Source organism: Moschus berezovskii, chromosome 22, assembly GCF_049115385.1.
Source record: "Moschus berezovskii isolate FMDL1 chromosome 22, NW_MosBer_1.0, whole genome shotgun sequence".
In the NCBI taxonomy this organism is placed as follows: domain Eukaryota; kingdom Metazoa; phylum Chordata; class Mammalia; order Artiodactyla; family Moschidae; genus Moschus; species Moschus berezovskii.
In genome coordinates this window covers 10,104,176-10,123,910 of record NC_142481.1, presented here as the reverse complement: position 1 = coordinate 10,123,910, position 19,735 = coordinate 10,104,176, and the positions used below count along the sequence as shown (strand labels likewise).

The 19,735-nt window shown below is 53.0% G+C and overlaps 2 protein-coding genes across 5 annotated transcripts; both read left to right on the top strand.

Moving 5' to 3' along the window:
* Positions 1-4,186: 4,186 nt before the first annotated feature.
* On the top strand, positions 4,187-6,879 carry CCDC8 (coiled-coil domain containing 8 subunit of 3M complex). The gene has a single exon (XM_055411799.2). It carries the CDS (start codon positions 5,205-5,207, stop codon positions 6,711-6,713), a length of 1,509 nt encoding a protein of 502 aa, XP_055267774.2. The 5' UTR covers positions 4,187-5,204; the 3' UTR covers positions 6,714-6,879.
* Positions 6,880-7,676: 797 nt separating this feature from the next.
* LOC129547296 (uncharacterized) lies at positions 7,677-13,229 on the top strand. Of its 4 annotated transcripts, XM_088830034.1 has the most exons (5): positions 7,677-10,363; positions 10,610-11,305; positions 11,605-11,870; positions 12,710-12,775; positions 13,047-13,229. In XM_088830034.1, the coding sequence occupies exons 1-2, from the start codon at positions 9,827-9,829 to the stop codon at positions 10,781-10,783; spliced, it is 711 nt and encodes a 236-aa protein (XP_088686160.1). In that variant the 5' UTR covers positions 7,677-9,826; the 3' UTR covers positions 10,784-11,305; positions 11,605-11,870; positions 12,710-12,775; positions 13,047-13,229. The 4 variants fall into 4 exon arrangements, with proteins under 4 accessions (XP_088686160.1, XP_088686161.1, XP_088686158.1 ...); XM_088830035.1 differs by lacking the exon at positions 11,605-11,870 and having other exon boundaries at positions 12,633-12,775; XM_088830032.1 differs by having other exon boundaries at positions 10,610-11,870.
* The last annotated feature ends 6,506 nt before the right edge of the window (positions 13,230-19,735 follow it).

Here is a 19,735-nt window from a genome sequence, read left to right as displayed (position 1 = left end):
TTGCTCCCCACCCCCAACCCTCCACAGGCAACAGGACAAATAAAGGAGCTTAAGAGTGTAGGGCAGGGGACTTTCCTGGTGGTGTAGTGGTTAAGAATCCACCTTGCAACGCAGGTGACACTGGTTGGATCCCTGGTCAGGGAACTAAGATCCCACATGCTGCCAGGCAGCTAAGCCTGCCCTCCGCAGCTAGAGAATCCACGCACCAAGAAGCCTGTGGGCCACAACAAGAGAGGAAAGCCTGCACACTGCAGTGAAGACCCAGTGTGGCAAATAATAATAAAATAGTATGGGGCTAGAACCTCAGAAACCTGAGTAATTCAAAGCTCTGCCACTTCCTGGCTGTGTGACTGCCTTTAGCCTCAGTTTTCCTCATCTGGAAAATGGGATAATATCTGTTTCAGAGGAGTTGCAGGATTCAAAGAGAAAATACACAGGGTCGGGGCAAAATAGGTGCTCGAAAAAAATGAATTATTATCAGTATTGTTACAGTCCAGGTTTGAAGGCTTACACAAAGGGGAAAGCTGCTGAGAAAAATTGAGATTGATCTGCTTGATATGGAAAGAGTTCAAGACACGCTATTAAGTGAACAAAGCAAGTTTTTACAGCACTAGGTCCAGCCCAATCCCCTCACTCATTCATTCAACAAATATTTCGAGCTCCCATCAGCACTGTTCTAGATTCTGTGAATTCAGCACTGAACAAAGCAGACAAATATCCCTGCCCTCATGGGGCTAGTGTTCGCATGTGAAAGTGAAAGTCACTCAGTCGTGTCCGACTCTTTCTGACCCTACGGTCCATACAGTCCGTGGAATTCTCCAAAATACTGGAGTGGGTAGCTGCTCCCTTCTTCAGGGGATCTTCCCAACCCAAGGAACAAACCCAGGTCTCCTGCTTTGCAGGTGGATTCTTTACCATGTGAGTCACCAGGGAGGCCCAAGAATATTGGAGAGGGTAGCCTATCCCTTCTCCAGCAGATCTTCCCAACTGAAGAATCAAACTGGGGTCTCCTGCATTGAAGGTGGATTCTTTACCAGCTGAGTTACCAGGGAAATCCCAGAATTTTCAGAGGCTGAGACAATAAATAATAAATGAATAAGAAGATACCAGGAGGAAGTAAGTGAGGCGATGAAATAGTTCAGGATATTAAAAGTCCTCAGGGGGTAAATAAATTCTACCCATGCAAGCAGTTTTGTTGTTGTTGTTGTTGTTTTTCTGGAAAAGTACAGAGGCATTTAACTGTGGTTACTTTGTGGCGAGAGATTGGAGGCTTGGGGCTGGGAGAGGGAGACATTTTTCATTTTACACCTTTCTGTAACTTCAGCGTTTTCTTAAATGTGTTACTTTTGTGGTTGTTTTTTTTTAAGTGGCTACCAAGTATAGCTGGGTAGAGAAATCTGAGCCATATTTTGTTTTCTTCCTCCATCCTCTTTGGATTTTTTTTTATTTCTTTTAAACAAGAATAAAAGTAGGAGCTATAATTATCATTTTTTTTTCTGGGGCGGTTAAAGAATCTTGCCTGCCAGCGATGAAGGCAATCTAAAACACCCAACAGCGGGACGGCTCAGGGGTTGGCAATTTTTGTAAGAACATTTGAGGGTTTTATTTCTAGGATAATCCTCCACCCCTTCCCCTACCACACACACGATTTTTACCGGTTACAAAACCCGACGCCTAATCTGCGAGGGCATTCTCACGTGGAAGACTTGACTTCTCAGAGTTGGATTCTTAAACCACCTTTCCTCAACCAGAGGTGTCCTAGAGATTTTTTAGTTTCCAGCTTCCACAAAACAGCTTCTCTGGGAAGACGATTTGGGGAATCAAGTCTAGGGAAGTAATTAGCTGAGAAGCGGGGCCAGAGTGCCGGAGCGCACCTCGTTGCCATGGAGACCGCTGGGCGGCGAGGCGAGAAATTGTGCAAAAGGGAGGCCCGGTGGGGGCTGAGCCCGGGGGCGACCGAGATGGAGTTTGTGAGGAGGAGAAAACCCAGCGAAGCCTAAAGACCTGGCTCTGAAAAAAAAACAACCGGAATGAGCCAATAACTGTGCAAAGGCCTCGCTGAGACCTTAACCGTCTCCCCCTCCATCCCCGCCCCCAAGCATTTTTCTTCCTTCTTTCCCTCTCTCCCTTCCTTTTCGCTCCCTTCCCACTTGGCCTAAACATTTGCGTGTTTCTTTCAAGAGTGAAATAAAATCACAAGTGGTAACTTAAAATTACACGTGTTCATTTTTATCTTATGTTAACGTGGTTAGTTTACAGATTTTGTTGTTGCTGGGATTTTTCTTTAACAATTCTCTTTCTTTATAATCATTCTCCTTTGTAATCTCATGGACGCAATCCTACGCACTAAAACAGTATCTTGAAAAGGGTCCATGGCACAGAACGGGTTAAGGATTCTTGGGCTAGAAGGCCCTGGAGAGGGTAGAGGTCACCCAATAGTTTGACGGGGAGGGCAGTGCAGTATGACTTCTGTAAAATGATGACCTTTGAGCAGAGGGAGATTGCCAAGAGGAGGGGGAAACACAACTTTCTGGATTCCGGGGGAACAGCTTGTGCAAAGGCCCTGAGATGGCAATGAGCCTGTTTGTTGAATGAACAGTGAGGAGGCACGTGTGATAGGGCTTTGTGGGCCTCAAGGTTACCTGGGAAGCTTTGCAAATCCTGGTCTCCAAGTCCCAGGGATTCTGACCCCATAGGTCTGTGGCCACATCTGAGGACCTTCTATTTAATTTAACTTAAAAAAAAAAAAACTTGAAATACTCAAAAGTGTAACTATTTATTTATTTTGGCTGGCCTGCAGGGCACGTGGAACTTCCCCAACCAAGGATCGAACTTGTGCCCCCGACATTGGAAGCACAGTCTTAACCACTGAAGCACCAGGGAAGTCCTAATTTAGCTTATTTTAATGAACATTTTCAATTGCTAAAAAATATGTATACGCCATCTAACAGAATATAGAGTGAAAAGTACATATATCTGCCACTTCTGGGGGGTCCCCCGTCCCCTCCCCATACACAGCCACTGTTGGCAACGTTTATACAGCCAAAGCTTCCCTGACAGCTCAATTGGTAAAGAATCCACCTGCAATGCAGGAGACTCTGATTTGATTCCTGGGTCGGGAAGATCCGCAGGAGAAGAGATAGGCTACCCACTCTAATATTCTTGGGCTTCCCTTGTGGCTAAGCTGGTAAAGAATCTGCCTGCAATATGGGAGACGTGGGTCCAATCCCTGGGTTTGGAAGATCCCCTGCAGAAGGGAATGGCTACCCACTCCAGTATTCTGGTTTGGAGAATTCCAGGGACTGTAGAGTCGGACATGACTGAGTGACTTTCACTCACTCAGTCATACTTCCAAAGAGAACATGCTCCGTCTATGCCATTTGGCCTATGCATGTGAACATGCCCCCCCACACACATTCCCACATGTCAGACTATTTCAGATTCAAATCCAGGTTCCCATCATTCTTGCTCATGTGACCTTGAGCAAGTGATTTTATTTCCTCAGCTATAAAATGGGAATGAGCATCGTATTACCTGTCTCATAATGCTTTGGTGAAGATTTCATGAGTTAATTTGTATTAATAGAGTGATGTCTAGTATTAATACATAGCTAGTGCTCCATGACTTCACTTTCACTTTTCACTTTCACACATTGGAGAAGGAAATGGCAACCCACCCCAGTGTTCTTGCCTGGAGAATCCCAGGGACGGGGGAGCCTGGTGGGCTGCCTCTATGGGGTCACACAGAGTCGGACATGACTGAAGTGACTTAGCAGCAGCAGTGCTCCATAATAGGTGACTATCCTCAGTCACTTTTTTTTTTTCATAGCTACCTAATATTTTACTGAAAGAACAGAGTTTCTACTGATGATCAGGTTGTTGTTTGGTGGCTAAGTCGTGTCCAACTCTTTGCGACCCCATGGACAGCAGCACAGCCAGGCTTCCCTGTCCTTCACTATCTCCGGGAGTTTGCTCAGTCTCTTGTCCAGTGAAGCCTGAGATCCCATCCAACCATTCATTCATTCACTCAAAAGTATTCCAGATCACCTACTGTGTGCCAAGCTCCATCCTGGAGCTGGTACCAAGTTCTCCACCCACCTGTCTGGGTCTATAGGTAGGAAGTGCTGATACCAAAAGTCACGTGACTTTAAAATAGTAAATGCACAGTGCCAACGGGTTTCAGAGGGACTGCCCCATTTGCACGCCCACCTTCCGGGCTTGGCTGGAACCCGCACGTTTGGGATGGCAGGTTTGGGAACGGCCGCCTTTCCCGGGGAAAGCTGCTGACGTGGGCTTCGCTTCGCTGCGGGGCGATCGGCTCGGAAGACTGGGCCTCACAGAGGCCCGGGGCGCGGCCACACCCCTGTGGGGGAGGGCAATGAGGGCGTCCCGAAGGGAGTGGACAGCCCCCCTGTCAGTCTTCCCGAGTCCCGGAGTGTAAGATGAGAAGGGGGAAGGTGGGCCCCATCCCGGGGGCCGGCGAGGAGGAACTTCCTGCCCGCGCGCGCGCTCCTCGGCTGGGAGGCGGGAGGCGCGGCAAGGTCAGCCTGGCCTGGGGTGGCAGCCTGCCTGGGAGTGGGAGACCCTCCTGGGGAGCTGCGCCGTGGCCTCCGAGCGCCTCGGCCATATTGAACAGCCAAGGGTGAGCCGCCTTTGTCTGCGAAGTCCTCTCTCAAGTTCCAGGCGCATCTGTCGAACAAGAAGAACCACCGGACAGCCCGTGCGCCCGCAGTTGGAGCGGGACACCGCGTCTGCAGCTTGCAGTGGGCTGGGAGCCTCAGAACTGACCTCACCCCGCCTCACGTAAGCATCCTGGACATTGATTCCCACTAATCCTTCGCGGGGAGCGGATCGAGACCGGACTTGTTGCAGAGAAAAGTGGGAGGTGAGACTCTCTGGACAGCCCTGCGGGGAGAGCAACCTATCCCCCCCTCCCCACCCAAGACTCGAGGCTACGAGTAGTTTGGGCTCATTGCCCCCAGCCCAGATTTCACCCTGGAGATCTTAAAGACGCTTGAGAAAAGCCATGTGGGGGGCTGGTTCCCCTGGGGCTTCCTCCCGTCCCCCGACTGCCTCATCCTTTGGAGCGTCCCTGACGTCTGCAAAGACGTGGATCTGGACGTTCTCGTGGAAGCCTTGAAGCCCGTGGGGACCTTTAAGAAAATCGGCAAGGTGTTCCGCCGGGAGGAGGACTCCACGGTGGGGATGCTACAGATTGGGGAAGACGTGGACTATCTGCTCATCCCCCGCGAGGTCCGGCTGGCCGGAGGCGTCTGGAGGGTCATCTCCAAACCAGCCACCAAGGAGGCGGAATTTCGGGAACGGCTGATCCAGTTTCTGGAAGAAGAGGGCCGCACCCTGGACGACGTGGCCCGCATCATCGAGAAGAGCACCCCGCATCCACCCCAGCCCCCCAGAAAGCCTAAGGAGCCCCGAGTGAGAAGGAGAGTCCAGCAGATGGTGACCCCACCCCCCCGGCTGGTCGTGGGCACTTATGACAGCAGTAACGCCAGTGACAGCGAGTTCAGCGACTTCGAGACCTCCAGGAACAAGGCTGACAAGGGCCGCAAAGGCGCCGGCCATGGCAGGAAGGTGCGCAAAATGCCCGTCAGTTACCTAGGCAGCAAGTTCCTCGGGAGCGACCTGGAGAGCGAGGATGATGAGGAACTGGTGGAGGCCTTCCTCCGGAGAGGGGAGAAGAAAGCCAGCGCGCCGCCTCCCCGCCGCCGGGTGAACCTGCCCGTGCCCATGTTTGACGACAGCCCGGGGCCCCAGCAGTCCAAAGCGGACAGGTGGCGGGAGTGTGTCAGCCAGGTGTCCTGGGGGAAGCTGAAGCGGAGGGTGAAGGGCTGGGCACCGAAGTCCAGCCCTGGGGCGGGCGAGGCCAGGCAGGCCTCTACCAGGGTGGAGAGGGACAGTGCATTGGTGCCAGGCAGCGCCAGCCTGGGGTGTAATGTGGGAAATGCACGAGATGGGCGGGTGCCTGAGACCCCCCCAAGGCGATGGAGGCCCCAGATCAACTGGGCTTCCTTCAGACGTCGCAGGAGGGAGGAAACAGCATCAAGAGCTCAGTGGGGAGAGGCTGCAGATGAGCAGAGGGTGGAAGCTGTAAACAATCAGAGGGGGGAGGCTGTAGGTAATCAGAGGGGGGAGGCTGTAGGTAATCAGAGAGCAGGTCCCATAGCTGTCCAGGAGGCAGAGGCTGTGGATAATCAGAGAGCAGATGCCCTGGCTGTCCAGGGAGCAGAGGCCATACCTGTCCAAGAGGTAGAGGCCCCAGACAATCAGAGGGCAGAGGCCCTGGCTGACCAGAGGGCAGAAGCTGCAGAGGATTTGAGGGCAGAGGCCCCGGTTGTCCAGGGAGCAGAGGCCATACCTGATGGGGAAGAAGCTGGATCGGTCCAGAGGGCAGAAGCTGCCTGTAATCAGAGGGTAGAGACCCCGGCTGTCCAGGAGGCTGAATCCTCAGCTGCCGGAAGGGCCACAGGGGACACTGCAGGAGCTCGGACCCGGAAACCGGTCAAGACAGTGAGGTTCCAGACCCCCGGACGCTTTTCATGGTTTCGGAAGCGCAGGAGAGCCTTCTGGCACACTCCCCGGTTACCCACGCTACCCAAGAGAGTCCCCAGGGCAGGCGAGGCCAGGAGCCTCAGGGTCCTGCGGGCGGAGGCCAGAGCAGAGGCAGAGCATGGAGAGCAAGAGGACCAGCTGTGAGGTGAGGGCAGGGGGCCGTGGAGGACCTCAGCGCCTGCCACAGTGTGGGCCACTCATGACATGTCTCTAACTCTCCACATTGAAAACGGAGGTAGAGTGAGGGCCTGGCAGTGCCTCTCATGTCTACCGAATGCTCCTTTCTTATTAAAATTGTATTTTCTATGCATTTTTTTTTCTTTTTCTTTTTTTCCACATGGCTTGTGGGATCTTAGTTTCCTGACCAGGGATTGAACCCAGGTCTCCCCAGTGGTGAAAGCGCCGAGTCCTAACCACTGGACTGCCAGGGGATTCCGTTTGCATTGATATTTTTATAAAATACAGACTCTTTATAGTAACCCAAGGAATGTAATGAAAGACACCCATACAATGGAGTTGCATCCTCCATGATTTTAACTTGCAGCTCGAGGTGCTCAGCCTGGAAAAGGGAGCGAGGCAAAGGAGAAATCCCTTCCTCTTCCCCTTTTTCTTCCCTCTTTTGCCTGTACACTTTCACTCATTGCCTCCTGGAACTGGAAAAGAGGGCGCAGGTCAACATGCAAATAAAAATATTTACCAACTTATTTCTTGGCTCTAGCTTGGCAACTGAAAAATGCTCCGGGGTGATTTTGTCACAGCCTTGTGTTCCCTTTACTCCCACCGCCCGTGATGCCTACCCATGTTTAAGTCACTTTTCCTGCCATTCCCACACCCCTGGTTCTGCAGGCTTGGGGTCCAGGCCCTGCAGTTTACATGCTTCATCCATTCTTGGTTACCATGTCCAGAAGAATAATGTGGGAAACATGTCCAAAGGGCAGGTTCAGGGGCCCTTCACATCAGAGCTGTGAATTAGAGCACGCTGTGCGGCCCAAGAATCTGGGGCAGCTTGGTCACTGGATACATTGGGAAAAAATCACTGGAATAGGAACAGACCAAAGAACTGGATTGTGGTGTGGTAGTGAGCAGTGTCGGAGAAGGCAATGGCAAGCCACTCCAGTACTCTTGCCTAGAAAATCCCATGGATGGAGGAGCCTGGTGGGCTGAAGTCCATGGGGTCGCTAAGGGTCGGATGCGACTGAGCGACTTCACTTTCACTTTTCACTTTCACACATTGGAGAAGGAAATGGCAACCCACTCCAGTGTTCTTGCCTGGAGAATCTCAGGGACGGCAGAGCCTTGTGGGCTTCCGTCTATGGGGTCACACAGAGTCGGACACGACTGAAGTGACTTAGCAGCAGCAGCAGCAGTGAGCAGTGTGTCAAGTTGCCACAGTGAGCTTATCATCGGGTTGCTACACACCCTGGGAGCTGGGGGACTTCTCTCTGTATTGTCTGTGTCTCCCTAACCCGGGGGGAAACAGACAGCAAATAACCATGCCCCTGTCTCGATAGAGGCGGGAAAAAGGGAAATTCTTGGAGATAGGGCTAAAGCCCAGCTGGGTCTTCCCGACAGGCTGCAGTCCTGGTCTGGACTTCTTAGACATCATTCAGTAGGTCTGTAGGTCTGGGGTGGGCCTGAGAATATGCATTGTTAAGAAGTTCCCAGATGTGGGTGCAGTTGGTCTCAGGACCTTACTTTGCAGCTTTACTGGAAAGTCCGTTTTGGGCTGCCTGGCATTGAGAAAACAGGCGGAACTTCAAGGCGGTGGACCCCAAGAAGGGTCACTGCGCTCACGATTTAAGCCATTGGTCTTTGAGCGCCTCCTAGTGGATAAACAGGCCACGACCGCGCTCCCCTGGGTTGACGCTTCCTCCGCAGGCCTAGTTCTCAGCGGGGCGGAGCGTGCTGTGTGGGCGGGGCCTTCAATAAGGAAGGCGGGGCCTCGTGGGCTCCGGGCCCTGGAGAACTTAACAGTGGGAAAGGCTTATCGGTTTCTGGCTTTTCCCTCCGGGCTGTTCCAGGACCGGATGACATTCCCGAAAATCTCAGGACGCCCCTCACTCCGTTTGAGCCGACCGAGGGGAGGGACAGCTTCCTCCTAGGGGTCCCAGGACCGGGAAGGGGACACGCTCCTGGCATGTCTGCACGCTCCGACCCCAGGGACCTCGGCAGAGTTCACAACTCCAGTAACGTGGAATGTATTTAGACGGCCAACCCTGTGAAGGCAGGTGGCCTGTTTGGAGACATGGTCTCTATGCCCAGCAGGGAATCCTGGCTCCCGAGGCCTCAAGGGTTACACATGAATAAACCGCAATCTCTACAGTGGCTTGGGGCTTTTGCACGGGATGTTCTGCCTCCTGAGTGCGCTTCCACCGGGCATCCGTCCTCCTCACCCCTTCCTTCCAGCGCCCAGGGGACTGTCACCCCACGGGAGGTGGGTAGGGGAGAGCTGGTGGGATATCTAGGGGGAGCCACAGTCCTGTAGGAGGTGCCCTGCTTGGTACTGCAGAGAAAAGCCAACACACCGTATGTGAATTGTCCTAAATCTAAAGTGTTGCTAAGAAGTCCCATTGTTTGAAAACACTGCAGGTCAAGTGTCAGATTCAGCCTGTGGACACCAGCAGGAGGCCTTGGCCCTGAGAAGCTGGTGCGCTTGTACCAGCTGCACTTCAGATGGGCAGGGACTTTCCCTCTCCTCCTTCCCCTCCTCCCCTGCTCCTAGTCCCCTGCTCCCCATCCCTCCCTTCCCCTCCCCTACCTCTTCTCTCCTTCCCCAGGAGCACACCCCCCTGCCTCTCAGGCTTCTCTCTTCCAGGAATCCTCTCCTCCCCCAGCAGGAGGTTCAGCCTCCTGGCTCAGCTGCACCCTGACACTCCTCTTGCCCGGCTGGAACCTCCATCACACAGGCCAGCCCCCATCAGACTGGAATGAGGGAACTGAGGCTCACAGACGCTGGCCAGAAGAATGAGTCTGGAAGGGATCGGGGCTCCACGGAGAACAAGAAAGAACGCCCCGGCCCTGCTGGTCTCCCCCGGTGTCCGCGGACACACTCGCCCCTGTGCTGAGCCAGGAGACGCAAAACCAAGACGGCTGGGTGGGCACTGAGACCGTCCGGTCACCTGGGGCTGCTGCCTCCGCGGGCGTCATTACACGTTACATTCTTCTTGCATCAGGATCGCTCGCGCCACCTGCAAAGGAGGGACTGAAAGGACCAGACAGCGAGCGGTGGGAGGCGCGCACAACTGAGCCGGGAATGCATGGTTCGGCCAGAGCTGCCACCTCGGCGGGGAGGACGGAGGGAGCGCCGAGCTGGGGCCCCACCGGCAGCTGCAGCCTCGGCCCTCGGGGCGGCCCTAGCCGCACATGGGGTGCAGCCTCCTGCCCCAACCAGTCTTCTTCCCACGAGCCGACTTGGAGCCCGCGGGCGGCTGAGCCCTGGGCCGACCTCGGCCTGCGTCCCGGCTCCCGCGCGCCCCTTCCTGCTCTTGCTTCCCGCCCTCTCCTCCTGGGTTTTCGTCTCGGGAGGGCGCCCCTCCAGCCTCGGCCGCCGCTCCCCTCCGCTCGGGTTTTGCGGGTCCCCGAAGGGGCGGGAGCTGACGCTGCCTGCTCGACCCAGGGCCCTGCAGGCCGTGCGGGCCCGCTTGGTCCAGGGGCTTCCTGGACGCCCGGTCGGCGGACTCAGACTCCGCTCTCCGCGTCCTCCGACGCCTCCTCCGAGCCTGTGTCCTAACCCCGCTCCGACGCCTCTTCGACCAGTTCCCGCGGGCCGCCTGCAGCGCCAAGACCTCCCCCAGGTGGCCTTTGGAGAGTTTCAACCTCCCGCCCTCCCAGGCCTTTTCCTTTTCTTCCTCCGTCACCTCAGCCACGTCCTAGGTCGCCCGGAGCGCCGCGAGCGCCGGGAGTACACCCCTATCTTCCCCCTCACCCCGCAGCTCGCCAGCGCCCCCCGGGGAGCCTTCTTGCCCTTGGAGGGGGTCTGGGGCTCAGTCTTGGTGGGGAGACGCATTTATTCCAGCAAGTGTGGTTTTGGCCTTCCTTAGGACCACGGCGGCCACCCGGCAGCCTGCCTCCTGCACCTTCACGCGGTTCCGGAGGTGTCCTCGGCCGTGACGGGCAAGACCTCGAGCAGGGCCTCTTGTCTTCCTTGTCCTTCAACCCAACTACTCCATCAGAGAAGCTTCAACATCTCGTCCTGGGCAGAGGGGTCTGTATGAGCCACAAGGGCCACAAACTCAGGATGGTCCACCCTCTCTTTTTCTTGATCCCCGTTTTCCTGGGACTCGCTTTGGGAGGCGTCGCTGTCCGCAGTCTCCTCATCAGACGCGTCTCCCACTGCCAGTATGGCCGATAAGTCGACCCCCGCCCGAAGGGGGAATTTTTCTCCTTCTTCTTTTTTTGGGGCTTTGGCCGTCACCGTTGCCAGGGCCAAGAACTCATGGAAGACCTTGCCCGTCATCTCCTTGGCTCTGGAAGGCCCACTACCTAATGAACTCCTCCGCGGCGGCCTGCAGCATGCTATGACCCCCATCCCCGCTTAGGTCCTCCCGGTCCATCTCCTGGAGCGCGAGCCCCCGGCTCTCCTCTGAAGTCTTCGACTCCCGCTTCCCGGGTGTGGATGGCCGCCCTCCACTGTCCCTCTTCTTGCCCGCCGGGTGGGTCCACCTGCTACCTCTGGCTCCGTTTCCGCGATCTCGATGACCGGACGTTCTAGCATCTTTGGCTGCACCAGGATTGAGGTCAGCCTCCCTGACCGTCGGCTCCGATCCCCGAGCCTGGGTCTCCGAAGCGGGAGGGGTGGACCTGTCCCCAGAGACCCTGGCCACTGCCGCCTCGGGGGGAGGGGAGTTCATCCAGCAGCGACCGTCTCAGCTGCCTCAGGACCCTCGTGTCCCCCGCGCTTTCCTCGCACAGAACCCTCTAGACGCCGTCCTTGCCCGGATCTCCCCGGGGATGGCGCTGTGATTAATGTTCTCCACAAACTCCATCTCGAGATGGCTTTGGCCTTCTCGACCCTCATGGCCCTGGCGTTTCTCAGCCCGAACGTGCCCTGGGGCAGGAAGACCGGCTGCAGGACCGCTTGGATGGCCGCCGGCTCCACATCCTCTGGGAGGCCCCGTGAACGTCCAGGGCCAGCCCCCTGCACCAGTCCCCCCAGAGGCCCGTGGCCACGGTACCGCCTCTGGCGCTGATCGCGGAGCAGGAGGGAACCCGAGGCGCACGTGGGCTGCGGGGCCCTGGACAAATGCCACCCTGGAACAGCGCCGCAGGGCCTGGAGTTCAGGTTCAGATGAATGTGGCCAGGTTCGGGCTCCTGCTGCTCTCGGGGGACTGACCCGGCGGCCCTTCCCGAGGCCCCCTCCTCCTGGGGGTCCTAGCACCCACAGGGAGTTTGCGTGGCAAATCCAGGGGTGCCACCGACCCCTCCGCTCCGCCCCTTGTGCCTGACCGAGGCGGGGTGACACGGTGGCGCCCGGGCCAGTTGGGTCTGCTCCTAGAGCCACGGGGAGAGGCGCGTCCCCCTAGCCGCGCCGGGGCCACGTCTGGCCTTGCGCGCTTAGCTCAGTCTCTGCAGTTCTGCGCGGAGGCGGCTGCTCGGCCGTGCGCCTGCGCACACAGGCTCGCCCCTGCTCCCAGCTGGGCCGCGTCACCATGGCAACGCCAGGGCTGCAGCCTGGGTCGCAGTTGCTGGGTCTGAAGGGATCCAGCTCTAGACGAGCCAAAGCAAAGGAAGACTCTGGGGGTTGGGATCACCATCTATGATGAGCCTTCCCAAAGGCCACATTCACAGGGGGCGAGACAGCAGTTAGGGAGACCCGCGATCTCCTTCAGGGGTACACGCTTCCACCCCTCCACCGTGTACAGGTGGGGTTCAGGCTACAGAGCGTGGATCAAGAGTCTTTGGCCGCCCACGGTGGAACCAGGACTCACCCTTAGGGTGCAAGACACGCTCAGAGTTTTCGGGCCTGACTCAGTGGGAATCGGCACAGGCCTCGGCTGCGAGGTGCTGGCATCCTCCCTCGCTGATGGGGTCCGGCCTTGCTCAGTGAGGCCTCGTTCTTACAGATGTTTCTGCAGCCATAACCATATCCCTACTATTAACTGTGTGCTTTTGCATATGGTTCGTGTGTGGATGTGATCAGCAGTGAGATCAGACATCACTTCCGGAAGAAGACCTTGATCCTGACTGGGTCCACAGGCTGGGATGGGTGAGTGTCATAGCTACCGCGAACACACTTCCACTTCATCATCCTTGCTTTCCCTGGTGGCTCAGATGTTAAAGAATCTGCCTGCAACCTGGGAGAGCCGGGTTTGATCCCTGGGTTGGAAAGACACCCTGGAGAATGGAATGGCAACCCACTCCAATATTCTTGCCTGGGAAATCCCATGGACAGAGGAACCTGGCAGGCTACACTCCATGGGGTGGCAAAGGGTCAGACATGACTGAGTGACTAACACTTTCACTTTTCACTTTCATAGGATCCTTAAGGGGATTAAACGGGATGACCCACGAAAGCCCTTGGAACAGAGGTTGGCCCAGAGCTGGTGCTGCCTGAAAGATGTCGATGGGGATTCATTCTTCCTTGACCCTTTATGCAATCATTTAATATAAATATATACATTTAATTGTCAAACAAATATATAAATAAAGAAGGAAAATTTTAAAAGAGAAACCAAAACACTTCATTTTTGTTTTGTTTTTAATGTAGGAAGAGAGTTTATTGCAAGGTTACCATAGCAACTGGTCCTAGGACAAGCCAAACTGCTTACTCACTCTCCTAGCTGCCCCCTAGCTTTCACTTTCCCTGCTTCTCCCTTTTCCTTTTCACCAAATGGATATCACTCTTCTCTCTAGAGCAGTGTGGTCTGAAAGAAATATAATGCAAGCCCCCAAGGCAAGCCACATGTGTAATATGTAAGTTTGCTAATGGCTACCTTCAATACATAAAAAACAGGGGAAATGAATTTTAGGAATAGATTTTCATTTATTTATATTATTCGTTATTTAATAGCCAAGACATGAGAGCAACTTAAGTGCCCATTAATAGATGAATGGATAAAATGGATAAACAAGATTCCTTCGTCTTTATTGTATATTATAATATATATAGTATTTACACATGTATTTATATATAAAGAGGGTTTTATATATATATATATATATGGTTGAGTAATATTCCACTAAATATAATGGAATTTATTATTTAAAGACTCATTTTAAAAAGTTAAAAATCTTGCCGTTTGGGATAACACTGATGATCCTAGATGGTATTTTGCTGAGCAAAATAAGTCAGAGAGAAACAAACACTATATTATTTTACTTATATGTGGAATCTGAAAACAAACAAATGAACAAACATAACAAAACAGAAACAGAGTTATAGATACAGACAAACCAATGGTTGTCAGGTGGTGGGGGCAGGGCTGAAAAATAGAAACAGAGTAAGATTCAGAGGCAAGTCCCTGAAGTGTATTTCAGGAGTTTCTATTAACAGCAGTTTGACCTCCGGAGGGCAGTTTGCAAACGTGATATGGGCACCTGAAGCATGCAGCGCCCCATTTGGGAAGCCTGTGTGTAGGCTGCCAGGAACAGTCATGAACTGTGAACTGATTCACATCTTCCCCTACTTTTGGGGATCCCTCCAGGCATTCACACCTATACCAAAAAATCAGTTCACAGTGACCTCAGCTCAGAACCTAACTCCATGTAACATACAAACACACAGCACCATTTTAAAAGTGCTTTTCATCACCACTGACTACGGCAGCTTCTATTCTAAGGCCCCCGCCATCCTTCTTGCATAATTCCAGTTTCTCTTCGTACTTAAGCCCACATTTATTCCCGAAAGACAGGTGCAATGGAACTTTGTTCCATTTTCTGGGCGCAGATGGAATTCTCCCTCATTTCTCTCCTGATCAGAGTGAGCCAGAGCTGAGCGGGAACATGATGCCAGAAGCCAAGTAGAAAATCAGAGAGCAATGACCAGCCAGAACCCCAATCTATCCTGCCTAGCCCCTCTCTGGATATCTGTCCTGGAATTAGGATGCTCTGTTGGACAGAGATGGGACCCACGACTGGCCTAGCCCCTGCCTCCAAGCTGAAAAACAAAAAAGAGAGAGAGAGCTTATTAAATGTTCTGCAAAATTCTTCCCACGCCCTGTGTTTGAGGACAAACACTGTGCTGCTTGTTAAGAAGGACTACTAGTGGATGCTGAGGATGAGATGGTTAGATAGCATCACCAACTCAATGGACATGAGTTTGAGCAAACTGGGAGATGGCGGAGGACAGGGAAGGCCGGCATGCTGCGGTCCCTGGGGTCTCAAAGAGTCGGATAGGAGTCAGCGATGGAACTACAACAGCAGCACTGTCGGAGGAGAGGGTCTCAAAGTGTGGCCGTGGGACCCCTGGGGAATCCGCAAGGACCTTTCAGGGGATCCATGGGCTGACACCATTTTCATAATACTGCTCAAACATTATCTGTCTTTTTCACTTTCATTCTCTCACGAGTGTTCAGCGGAATTTTTCAGAGGCAACATGACATGAGATTTTGCAGCTGCACAAATGCAGAACCTGGTATGAGAAACCAGTTTTGGTTCAGTCAGACAGGAAAGAGACTTCCCAAAAGATAAAAACAATGCCACTCTTCTCAATTTGTTTTTGTTTTGGAAAATACAGCTATACATATGGTATTTGGGTGAACACAAAATGTATGTTTGCTAGTGCTATTTTTAAACAAGTTCATAAGTAAATACTTCTAATTGCTCAGTTGACATTCTTCCAATGGTGAATATAGACAGATTGAACCCACAGAATCAAAAACTCTTTGGGATCCTTGATGAATTTTTCAATAATGTAAGACATCTTGAGACCAAGCAATTCCAGAACCACTGAGTTGGAGATTACAACACAAGGAACCCTAGGGCCCTCAGATAAGAAAAAGGTGACTGGGGGTATTTCTCCTGCAGGTTATAATTGAATCACGGGAATGAAGTTCACTGCTTCTTTGTCCCCACTCCAGTCTTTCTGCTCTTCTTTCTTCAATCTCTCCCTCCAGTGGTTACCAGGGAAACCACAACAGCAGATCCTCAAAGCAAAATTCATTTCACTGTCTTGTGCCTGGATCTCAGTGGCCAGTGGCATGCCTTCCAGAACATCTAGATCCAAGGAACTGTTAACTCCACCTGCTTCCATGTCTTTAAAATGACATCTGATCCTCACCCCCATCTCCCATTCCTCCATCAACCTGAACAACTCTTTTCGTTTTGTACGTTTTCATGTCTGTCTTTTTATTTTCATGTGTTCTTGCAAAATGTGCATTGCTGTTTGGGGGCGTTTATGCTATATTTGCACAGTTCCTTGTATGGTATCTATCTCCATTTGTTTCTCACTTCTTTAAATTTTTAATTTTATTTTGGAATATAGTTGATTAATAATGTGATAGTTTCAGGTATACAGCAAAGTGATTAATATATATTCTTTTTCAAATTCTTTCCCCATTTAGGTTGTTACATAATATTGAGCAGAGTTCCCTGTGTTATACAGTAGTGCTTATCTATTTTATTTTATTTTTGCCATGCTGCGTGGCATGTGGAATCTTAGTTCCCAGACCAGGACTTGAACCTGTGCCTCCTGCAATGGAAGCTCTGGGTCTTAACCGTTGGGTCGCCAGGGAAGTCCCAGTTATCCAATTTAAATATAGCAGTGTCTACAGGTCAATCCCGAACTCCCTAATGTTACCTACTTTCTTAGCACTGGTAGTAAAGTGAGTGTCTTAGAGCAATACCAGTTATATATCTTGTCTGTAATTCTACCTGCTGAGCAGGGTTGCAACATGGTCATTCATCACATTTTACCTTTTCCCTGTCTACTCCTCCAAGAAGAGACACTGATGACAGTTTTAGTATATGTGCTGCCAAAGCGAGCACCTGATGACAGTTTTAAAGCAAGGCAACAAATTCTTTGATCCTCATCTAGGAATGGGGTCAGTCCCCATTCCCTTTTCTTGAATCTGACACTGGACAAGCTTGTGACTGCCTCAACAGTTGTGACAGAAGAGATGCTGTGTCTCCTAAGGTCAATTATAAGGCTTTCGTCCAGTTCTCTTGGAATATTTGCTCTTGAGACCTCCTTCCCAGGACATTCCCACTTGAAGCATAATTGCCATGCTGTGAGGAAGCCCAACTCACATAGAGAGACCAGTGTATGTGTTCAAGTCAACATCTCCAGGTAAGCGCAGTCTTCAGATCATCCAAGATGGGGCACCAAACATGATTGATTGAAGCTTCCAGCTGATTCCAGACCTTAGTCATTAGAGTCACCCCAGCTAAGGCACCAGACATTGCGAAATTGAAAATAATCCATCCCCACTGTGCCTTTTCATTATGCTGACCTACAGACTCCATGAACATAATCAAACATTTTGTGTTTTATGTCACTGAGTTCAGGGTGGTTTGTGTATGTACGTGTATTAATGGCTCAGTCATGTCCAACTCTTCGCAACCCCACGGACTGCAGCCTGCCAGGCTCCTCTGTCTATGGGATTCTCCAGGCAAGTGGGTTGCCATTCCCTTTTCCAGGGAATCTTTATGACCCAGGGATCAAACCTGGTTTCCCTCATTGCAGGCAGATTCTTTACCACCTGAACCACCTGGGAAACCCTGGGGTGGTTTGTTATGCAGCAAAAAATAGCCAGCACACACCTGTCCCTTACTACTTCGGGCTGGTAACTAACTTCTCCATGCCTCCATTCATGTCCCTGAAAATGGGGATCACGTTCTCTTACCATCGTCAGGAAGATAGGAGAGGTTGTGGCATGCTGGTGCCCTGCAACCCCCACCCCCCACAGCCCTCAGCAAGTCCTATTGAGGTTATGAATCGGCGGCTAGTCGCTTCCAGATCACCCACACCTGACCATGATCACAATGGGGGCAGTTTATGCAGAGACCACTGCGAGTCCCAATACCGAGTCCCCATGCCAGCACCTCGGGTCCCTAACATTCTGCACCAGTTCATCCTGGCCACTTCCCCAGCCCTCACTCCTCCATGTCCAGTTTTCCCATCCCCTCACCCTCCAGAGTTTGGGGATTCAGCAAGGTACGGGTCCAGCCAGGGACTCTGGAGTCACACGGACCTGACTTGAGTCAAGTCAGACTGCCTGGGTTCATATTCCAGCTCTGGGTGACTTTGAGCAAGTCATCTACCTTCTCTGTTTTCCCACCTGTAAAATGGGTACAATAAAAGCGCCTACTCTTGCATTTAAACAATCAGCGCGCAGGTATTGAGATCTATAAATAAGTTATCGTTCTTGCTGTTAGTGTCGAACTCCAACCCCCTACATTGGAGCTGAATCTGAGCAAATTATTTTGCTCATGCTCTTGAGCTCTGGGGAGGCGGCTTCGCAGGTGCGTCAAGTAGCAACCCTGGAGCGCCGCCTGGTGATCAATGTGGGAGCCACAACCTGCAGACACTCCAACCGGCTCACGTAGCACCGTCAGCCCTTCAGCGGCTGCTCAGAGCCTCCACTATTCCCTCCCCGCGATTCTGCGACGTGGAACATCCCTGAGAGGCGGGGAGAGTGTTGAGGGAGGGGGTCCCAGGCCGGACACTCGCGACTTCAGGTTCGGACATTAGATCTATCTCCCCGGCCCTCCCCCCCAGACTGAAGGGGCTGGTGTTGGAGGTTTGCTGGATTCAAGGTGTGGCGCCAGGCTCATGTCAGCCCGTGCCACAATCGCACGATCACACACTCACAAAAACGCTTCCACAGTGGCTCACACGCACTCACACTTGCGTTCACTCAAACTAACACTGACACACACTTGGACTGAGCCCACATACATAGACACACATACGCGCGCTCACACACACACAACGTGCACATACCCCAAGACTCGCCCCACCTACACCCATGGAGAGACCCACCCAGTCCTCACAAGTGAAACACACAGACAAACTACATACGCCTTAGCCCCGAAGAGAAACCCCCACATCCGCAACTATAAGCACGTGAACAAAATCAAATCCACAAGGAGACCTCGTGCAGGGTCCCCAGACCCAGCGACCGACGCCCCTCGCGCACTTTCACACACACCCCCGTAGGAGTCGGGAGGGTCGCGCCTGCCCATGCACTCACAGAGCCCTTCCCGAGGGACCCGCTAGGGTTATCCTTCGGGCTCACCAGGTTCAACCCGGACCTGCCCTCGGGCGCAGGGAGCTCGGACCCCGTGGGCTGAAGGGGCGCCACCGCCAACCGGAGCTGTGTGTGGGGACCCTGGGCTGGAGACTCGGTCAGGTACATAGGCGTGTGTCAGGGAGCCCCACCCAGCCCCCCGCGCCCACCCGGCGCGCCCTGAGACTCCCAGACTGGGGACGACTCCAAGGTGAGAGGGGGACGCCTGCCTTAAACCAGGACCCCCGCTGGGTGTCCAGCTAAGGTCCTGGGGGAATGTATGTGAAGGGAAGGAAAGCCAACAGGGAGATCGGAAGCAGGGAGGGAGAGAGGGAAGAAAGATCTTTAAATTAGAAACCTTTGGTCCATTTTCTTCTGTGAGCCATGTCTCCCTGTGCCCACCAGAGGGCGCCCTGACGCAGCAAATCCCTAAAGCATCTTCTCTACATACAAAAAGGGATTTAGGACAGCACTGAGAAGGAAAAGGATTAATACCAATATCCGCTACTTAAAGCCCTACTGCACCCCAGGACGTGTGCGAAATCCTCCATGTGCCTAACTCAACGCAGTAGCTCAAAGTATCCCACAAAGGAAGAAAGTGCGGCTCAGAGATGTTTAATTCTCCCAGCATCACAGAGCGCCTAAACTGCAGAGAAACTTCCAGCTCTGGACCCAACAGCCCTCTGCTCCTTGGTCACATCCCTGGCATAATCAGCTCACAATTCCCCGTGGACCTGGCCTTGCCCCTTTCCCCACTCAGTCCCCACCTCACTCCGAGCAGCTCTTCGGGGCTCCTGTTCTCCATCCTGCCACCCAGGTTTTTGTACACCAACCCTTTCAAAAGCACCGTCTCCCTTTCCCTACTTCACAGAGGGTCACCTCCTCCCTTCAGACTCAGGTCAATGTCACCTGCTTCTGGAAATGGGTCCTGATCTAGACTCAGATCCAGGTATTTCGACCCTCCTCCCCAGAGGATCCGGCCTTCTCGTTTCTAGCAC